The 8,160-nt window shown below is 36.3% G+C and overlaps 2 protein-coding genes across 6 annotated transcripts; one reads left to right on the top strand and one right to left on the bottom strand.

Annotated features, from left to right (window-relative positions):
- The first annotated feature begins 380 nt into the window (after positions 1–380).
- On the top strand, positions 381–2,940 carry LOC111908546 (glycine dehydrogenase (decarboxylating) B, mitochondrial). Of its 5 annotated transcripts, none has more exons than XR_002855897.2 (7): positions 381–803; positions 947–1,053; positions 1,266–1,456; positions 1,638–1,762; positions 2,299–2,484; positions 2,564–2,690; positions 2,770–2,940. XR_002855897.2 is itself a non-coding variant. In XM_023904369.2 (5 exons), exons 2-4 carry the CDS (start codon positions 1,432–1,434, stop codon positions 2,440–2,442), a joined length of 294 nt encoding a protein of 97 aa, XP_023760137.1. In that variant the 5' UTR covers positions 381–803; positions 947–1,431; the 3' UTR covers positions 2,443–2,484; positions 2,770–2,940. The 5 variants fall into 5 exon arrangements, 1 of the variants encoding a protein (XP_023760137.1); XR_002855896.2 differs by having other exon boundaries at positions 947–1,120; XR_002855898.2 differs by having other exon boundaries at positions 947–1,456; positions 2,564–2,645.
- A 249-nt stretch (positions 2,941–3,189) lies between these two features.
- Positions 3,190–6,136, bottom strand: LOC111908545 (uncharacterized). The gene is made up of 2 exons (XM_023904367.2): positions 5,864–6,136; positions 3,190–5,398 (listed from the first exon to the last, which is right to left on the bottom strand). The coding sequence occupies exon 2, from the start codon at positions 5,363–5,365 to the stop codon at positions 3,470–3,472; it is 1,896 nt and encodes a 631-aa protein (XP_023760135.1). The 5' UTR covers positions 5,366–5,398; positions 5,864–6,136; the 3' UTR covers positions 3,190–3,469.
- Positions 6,137–8,160: the final 2,024 nt, after the last annotated feature.

Raw genomic sequence — 8,160 nt, 5'->3', positions numbered from 1 at the left:
TTAAATATTTTAGATAAAATCTAGACAAAAAAATTATTTATATATTTAAAAGATATATAATAACAAAGTTATGAAAAAAGAAAGCCAAAAATAAAATAATAATAATAATAATAATAAGATACTAAAATTATAATATTTTAAATGGTTCTTGTGTAAAATTTCATAAATAATCTTTAAGCAAGTTTTATTAAATGATAGAAATAGTCCTTATGAAAATTGTTTCAAGTTAACGGATTAATCTAACGAACATTGACTATTTATGTACAATGTTTGCTTCGTGAGTACCATACGGAAAAAAGTTATTATATATACATACTAATTTTAAAGGTCCAGTTGAACAGTTCTCTGTTCCTATTGGACCAAAACTAATTACGTTTTCTTTTTTTAATTTCTTTTTTTTAATCTATCTATTTTCTTCATCTGCTTTGCGTCGTGGTCTTCTTCGTTCCCGCTTTATAGTGGACCTGTAACGTGTCCTCCATCTGCTACTGGACCTGTAACGTGTCCTCCACCTATGCTACGCAGCCTCTAAGTGCCAATTGCATTGCTCCAGATACCCACCGTTTCCGGATTATATCCTTCTTTCTGCTTCCAGTGCCTTCCATTTCCCTCTCCCAAAGTCGCTTTCATTCTCTCAAATTGTTCTCCTCCAGTTTTCGCTCCACCAAAGTTCTGCCTTGCTGGAACCCTCACCGGTCTACCTTGAAGTTGCCAATGATTGAGGAGGTCCTTCATTGTTTCGCCATTGAAGAAGACTTCTTTACTAGGTCGTTCAGTATTTCGCCACCGGAGATAGAGATCAGGTGATTGAAATTAGATATGGTTTTTCTTTTCTTTCCATTTATTGGAATCGATTTCTTTTTTCTGGGATTGATCTCTTTTGGAATCAATGTTTTCTGGAATTGATATTTTTGGAATCGATTTGAATTATTTTTAATTGTTTTAGGGGGATTCCATTTACAAACCCAGGGCTTAGGAGCTGATAGTTGCTTCTTCCATTTCCCGTGTTTTGTGGTTTCCTCCTTCTTCTTTTCTGCTCTGCAATTCTTAAAGGTAATGAGTTCTTTTCAATGTGTGGTAGCAAATGGCTTCAACTGATCAACGTATTACATTCCACCAAGTAATATGAAATTTCTGTTTATTTATTTGTTAACGTGAAGTGTACATATATTATTGTTTCTTTTTTAAGTTCGTTCTCATGTGAAAAAGTGAAGATTATCGTGTGAAGGTTATTGATTTTGGGTTTTCTAATAATGATATTGTAGGAATTGCAATGCAAAGCACGATGAAGGAATTATTTTGTTGTTAATCTTCAATTACAGCAGCAAGGGTCGTGCCCTAAGCTTCTACAGTTCCGATTGAGGGTTTAGTCTGCCATAAATTAAAGCTGAACATGGCGCAAAGTCCGTTCTCAGGAGATGTTTTGCAGATATGCATCCGTTTGCACCTACCTCAGGTAATCATGATTTTTTTCTCTCAGCATGGTTGCGTTTGTTACATGGGATACGATTGGACAACCTTTATTTGATAATGAGGATATGGAGTGTTTTGCACAGTCATCTGTGTTGTTTTGTCGTATGTAACAAATGAGGCATATAATTTATGATTTAGTATTTTACCGGATTGTGTATTTTCAGGAAATGTTAAGAATTTGGGTGATATGTTGTGTACTGTGACTGGATTTGGTTCATTTTCTTTGCAACCAAATGTTGGGGCTGCTGGAGAGTATGCTGGGCTGATGGTTATCCGAGCATATTACATGGTATAATTCAAAATATTTTCGCAGATTATGTCTGGATAAATGATGCTTAATTGTTTTTAGAAGATGATTGACAACACCCTTAGGCAAATGAAAACCAAAAATAAAGGGCTAAATTCACTTTCATTTATATGTTTATTATATCATCTTACTTTAATTTTTTTCTAAAGTCATTGAAAGTATACCCATTTGAATGACATTGCTATTATTGGGTGGATTTTTCAAAGTACAGTGTTAGATGAAGAAATGAAAGCAAAATGCTATAGTATTTAAATATATTTAAGTTAGCTGCTATTTCTTACAATAAATCCAAATATAATGAGGGAAACCTGGTAAAAAGTTATGGTTTCCTGACTTGCTCCATTTTGTTCTTCTTTCTCCATTAAGTCAAAAAACAACCCCGTGTGTTCTTTCTCCATTAAGTGTTGAAAAGATAAATGATGTGTTTGGAGACTCTAGAGAGTGTGAAAGACTGTTTCTTTTTAAGAGTGAATGAACCTGTGTTAATGGGAGTAAATGACCATTTTACCCTTTTGTAGGCAATAGGTTATCATCACCGCAATGTATGCATCATTCCGGTGTCAGCACACGGAACAAATCCAGCAAGTGCTGCTATGTGTGGAATGAAAATCATTACTGTTGGAACCGATGCTAAAGGTAACATCAATATTGAAGAGGTATGAAAGGTTGCTGAGGCAAACAAGGACAAACTATCTGCACTAATGGTATGTTTTATTTTTCTCAAAGAAAATAACATTCATTAATAGTTAAAAAAATGTCGGGAATAAAGATTTTCAATTTTAGGTTGGGCCCTATCAATGACACCGACATCTTTAATCGAGTATGGTGTGTTTGACCCTGTTCAGAAGTTGACTTCACGTGAAAAGTATATCACTGTTAAGATATGGAATTTTGGCAGAATTAGAGAGATGTATTCTCCACTATATTTGTATATGCTTTGTTTTTGAGAAATTTGAACTGTCTAATAACTTATGAACTGTAATTTGCAGCTGGAGCTGATACAGATAAAGATATAATTGAATTTTTCATGTCTGAAGTGAAGGCTAAAGATATCACATACTAGACTTTCAGCTTTTGCATTTGCAATTTATTTTTATCATCTTTGTTTCGATTGTTAAAATCGTGTATTGTAACTTAATAAAATCTTTCCATTTTGTCCATTTCTTTGACGTATCCAACCCCGCAAAACGGGGATTCATCCCTAGTTTACTCTAAATCTTAGTTTAAATGTTCAATGTCATGTAATTTATTTTTTTGTCCATCTTATGTGACATGTGGACATATTTCATGCGAGATATCCTTCTAAAATTACAAGATTTATGAGAAACGATCATAGAAATTAAGAGAATCAAGTAATTAACTAATCTATCTTATTTATAATTCTTAAAAAGAAACAAATTACAAACATATTCCAAAAACTGGTTTTATATAGTCGTAAATAGGTCATATCCGATACCAAATTATACATAAAGAAACATAGTAAATAGCACCATACTTAAACATATATTTAACCATACACTAAAACCCATAAACAACATAAACCTCTCCATTTTTCATAAACTTTCACCGTAAACACGGAATTAACTTATTTTCACAACTAACCAATAACAAAAACTCATCAACCCATATATTCCCAAATCAGCATTTCCATTTTCCAGTGCAAAAATGACAGAATTTAACCTTCAATTTTTACTTTTTCTTGTTCCTGAACTTCTCCTTAAGCAACGCAAACTGCTTCTTACATTGGTTAACCGTTTTCCCCGGAACCGCAGCCGCCACCCGTTCCCACCTCTGGTTAATTTCTTTCGGGAAAGTCTTCAAAGCCTGAACCAAAGCCGTTTCCTGGACCGGGGTCCACACATCCTGGTCCGAACCCGACGAACCCGCCTCTTCACTTTGACTCGGTTGTGGTTGTGACTCAGTGGGCCCCACGGAAACCGAAACCGAAACCCCGTCGACTTCCTCACGCGTCGTAAGTGGGGACGCAATGGAAACCGCGGGTTTTCTCTTTTCAAGAAAAGAATCAAATGCTTTAGCCGAATCAGGTTTTTGTAAAAGAACCGTTTTTGTTGCTTTCAGTATCTCCTCCACAGACCGCCCCGTACCAATATACTCCGCCACCACCTCCCATCTCCGAGACGTCCCTTTTGGGTATTTCACAATCCCCTTCCTCAACAACTCAATCTCTTCTTTCCCCCATGGTTTTTCTTTCTTTTGGGCAAGACTCCCGTTGACTTTTATTGACCCGTTGACTTGATTTTTCTTTACCACACTATCTTTCTCTTTCTCGGATTGTTGGTCCCCGACGCTAAGTGCCGATTTTAAAAGCTCCGCTTTTTTATTATTCCCATCTTGCCCTTCAAAATCGTCGCATAATTTTTTTAATTGCAACATATCAAGTTTCATACATATACTTTCCACATCATCCGAGGAAAGATTAAGGATATTCTCGGACACAACCGGGGACGAAATCGTCCGAAGACGCGTCCGTTCTTTTCGTAATAATTTCTTTTCTTTTTCCTTTATTTTTTTCTGATTCGACGCAGCCTCGGCCGCTTGTTTATCTTCCTCTTCCTTTTTCTTTCTATTTTCTTCCGCAACCTTTGCAGCTTCCTCTTCTTGTTGTTTCTTCACTATAAACTTTGCTTCCTTTTTCTTCTGTTTCTCTAACTTTAATGTTTCTTTTCGCCTCATGATTCGTGGGTCCCGTTTATACGCATTATCCACAAGCGATCGAATTCTCGCGTGTTCTTCCTTTCTCGCCTTTTCTGATAACTTTGCGTTTTGTCTTTCCATCCATCTTTTATGATCTCGTGACTCGGCTTGTTCAAGGTCAAACTCTTCATCATGTGGAAACTCCCTCCAACTTTTAAATCCATACCAAAAATCATAAAACGAATCGACTTCTTTAAGCGGCATGGTGTCGTCTCCTAGCGGCGGAATCGGTTGCACCACCGACCACCGCCCGTTTCTCATGAAAGCGGGCCCGAAAACTTTGAAGAAATCGTTAGGTGAACAGTCTGTGGGGATCTCATCATCAAACTCATCAGTAGAATCATAAATTCTCCTCCTTGTGGAATCAATCAACACTTCATACGCTTCTTGAATTGCTTTAAATCGGTTTTCGATTTCGTCTTTTTTCGCTTGTTTTCCGGCTTCTGTCTCCTCTCCTAAGAGAAGTGCCGCCTGTTTGTCCGGGTGGTGTTTCAAGGCGGTTTCACGGTAGCTTTTTCTGATTTGTTCCTCGGTGGCTAAATACCGTAAATGCCCTAACCCTAATAAAGCATAATGATCTTGTTGGATTACACCATCAGCAGTTTTCTTTTTCCCTTTGCTGCTGCTATATGAATCGGATGATTGCATGTAGTCATGTTCTTTATCTTTTGGAAGAGTTTCATTGTCAGATGTTATATTTTCTTCTTCAAAATAGCCACGAAGTTTGAGTGCAATGTCATGAAAAGAATGGCCAGCTGGTTCGTAGTTTGATGCTTTTATTGGGAGGGAATTTGAGGATATGTAAAGTGGGTCCCCATTTATAAGCTCGTTTGAGTAAGTGATGAGACGAATGGTTGATTTGGGTGTCATGTTTAGGGCAACTCAAACATCCACAGCTTCAAGCTGACATTGAAGTGAAAAGGGTAAAAGATCATGAACACAACAAGATATATAAACAATTTGAAGTTTCATCATGCTTTTGATAGAAAAAGCTTTGAAAAAGTATTGATCTTCATCTTATATACATGAAAAAGTGAATAGATTCAAGTCATTCAACCAAGATTAGCACAATCATATCACATATCATCGGTATATTTTTTAAGATCAAAGAGTTTTGGATGATAGTTTGAATATAGCTCAAAAGGACTAAACAGAAAGGAAGCTTTTGTTAATTTACAACAATCGGCAACACTCGGAAAAATTCGGTTACCATAAATATATTCCGACACATACCAACTATTACAACATGCAATTTACATGAAACGACAGTAAATCCAACAAATATTACATAGTAAGTCGGCTGTGATACATGCCATTAATAGACCTATAGAATTTATGCTTTTCGATGTAAAATAATGCTTTAATTACCTGATGGATGATGAGGGACGGAGTAAAGGCGATGAGGCGGCGCCTAAGAGAGCGAACGAACGATTGATCGATCTGTCGAATTAGAGTTTATAGATGAAGGAGATGATCAAGATTGAGCAAAGATCGAGAAATACCCAAGATTTATGGAGTTTTGATGAAGAGGCGCAGAGAGATTGGAGTGGGGGAATAAGGATTTCGTGGTTTAGGGTTAATAGGGTTGGGCTGTAACTTGTAAGGGCCTGAAGCTTAGTCTAAGTGCACATTTTAGTTCTGATACTTGTAACCTGCAAGTTGAAAGTGGAATGTTAAATATTTCGCCCCTCAATTATATCTCTGCCCATTTTAGTCCATCAACAACGTTTATTATTATTATTATTATTATTATTATTATTATTATTATTATTATTTTCTTTTGCCATTTATTTTCGTGAATAGTCAAAACTAAAAGCCATGTTGTAACTAGTTTGGGTACCAAAGGGTTTTTAGCCCAACGGTATCGAGTGTGTCATCCCTCTTTAAGGTCGAAGGTATTGAGTTATTTATGGTGTTGTATCAATTAATTATGCATGTATTTAGTCTTTATTATTATCAGATTGGGTCTGTCCATCCGTCATTATGGTGCTAGGGTTATACTATAAATATAACATGCATTTATCGTTTTATGGTTAATGTTTTTGTAGCCCTACGTATCTTTACAACGAAGTTCTTATCGAACTCTTCTAAGATATTGATAATTAAGCATTCGACACTTTTTCAATCACATTTAATCTTTACAACGAAGTTCTTATCGAACTCTTCTAAGATATTGCATGGCCAACTCGACAATGCCACAGCATAGCGTTTTGTTCTGAGACCTTTGAAAAGAGACAAGTGACTTCTTCGGGTATGTTGATGTTCATGTCAATAATGTAGGCATTCACATCCCGCTTTGATTTGATGAGAATCCACTCCTCTAGGATGACAATAACAGGCTTTAAGATTAGACATTCTTTATCGGTGAAGTGAGTTGAGTAGCCTTTGTCGCAAATCTGGGATACACTTAACAAGATATGCTTTAACTCGGGAGGATAGTTAACGTTCTCAAAACTTAGCACTCCATTGGAAATGGTTCCCTTTTGAGTAATCTTTCCACCTTCTCCGCCCGCAAAGGAAACATAGCCCCCATTAAAAGATTGAATGTTGCTCAATTGGGAGATGTCTCCTGTCATATGTCGGGAGCAGCCGCTGTCGACATACCAGGGTCTGACAAAATTCCTCCGCAATTGTCCATGCACGATGAGCGGAATCATTTAGATTTAGGAACCCAGGTCATTACAGTCCTGGGTTGACCCTTAATATTCACAGATTTATCTTTTGATTTTCCTGAATTTGAATTTTCATTTACAGCATATATAGAGGATGATGATTACTGATTAGACTTTAATTTTGGCATCCATTGATATTTAGGTTTTGAAACAATTTTCTTTTTAGTTTACTTTGTGCAGGTGGATTTTCTACTTGAAGAAGTTGAAGATCCAGACCTGCATTTTGACGAAATCGACTTTGACTTAGCTTTGGTCGATTTTGGCAAGCTCTTTGGAATTTTATTAAAAACCTGTTTGTTCTTATGAAAAACTACCATTTTCTTGTTTTGTTTTGCTTTCCAGTCATCATCTCGAGATCGAGTTCTTGAGGACTTTCTAATTAAAGACCGTCCCCTAGACTCATTCTCTCCTCTTTCTGACAAGTAATGCATAAACATCCAGTTGAGACAGTTTTTGGCAATATGACTAGCAGTACCACAATTGAAGCAAATTTGTTTATTATCATTGCACTCAATACTGCTTTTGTCAGATTTCTTGCTTTTATTATTGTTTCTAGCATTTTTCACATTTGCCAGAACAAGTACTAGACTGTGCAGCACACGTAAAAGATGTAGAAGCACTCGAATCAGATTTAACAACTTTATCAGAAACAACACCATTATTTTCAAAATTATCAGTTCGAAACAACACACCACCAGAAACAAAGACATTAGTGTTTGAATTTAACACAGACTCATGACAAAATTCAACACCAAATTTAGACACAGAATTATTCGACTCAAACTTTTCAGCTTCTTGCTCCCCCTGAACTACTGACACATCTGCACTTAAGGTAGAAATGTTAGTATCTAAAATTTTATTATTAGACTGTGTTGCTTGTTCAGAAGCTGACTTTCCATAAACCATGAAAGGTTCTTTGTCAATTTCATCTTGAGACAAAGGAATAGCAGTGTAATTATGATTGAAGGGAGGGGGACACTCTCAAACCCTAAT

This window comes from Lactuca sativa, chromosome 6 (genome assembly GCF_002870075.4).
Source record: "Lactuca sativa cultivar Salinas chromosome 6, Lsat_Salinas_v11, whole genome shotgun sequence".
Lineage (NCBI taxonomy): Eukaryota > Viridiplantae > Streptophyta > Magnoliopsida > Asterales > Asteraceae > Lactuca > Lactuca sativa.
This window is presented reverse-complemented; position numbering and strand designations above follow the sequence as displayed.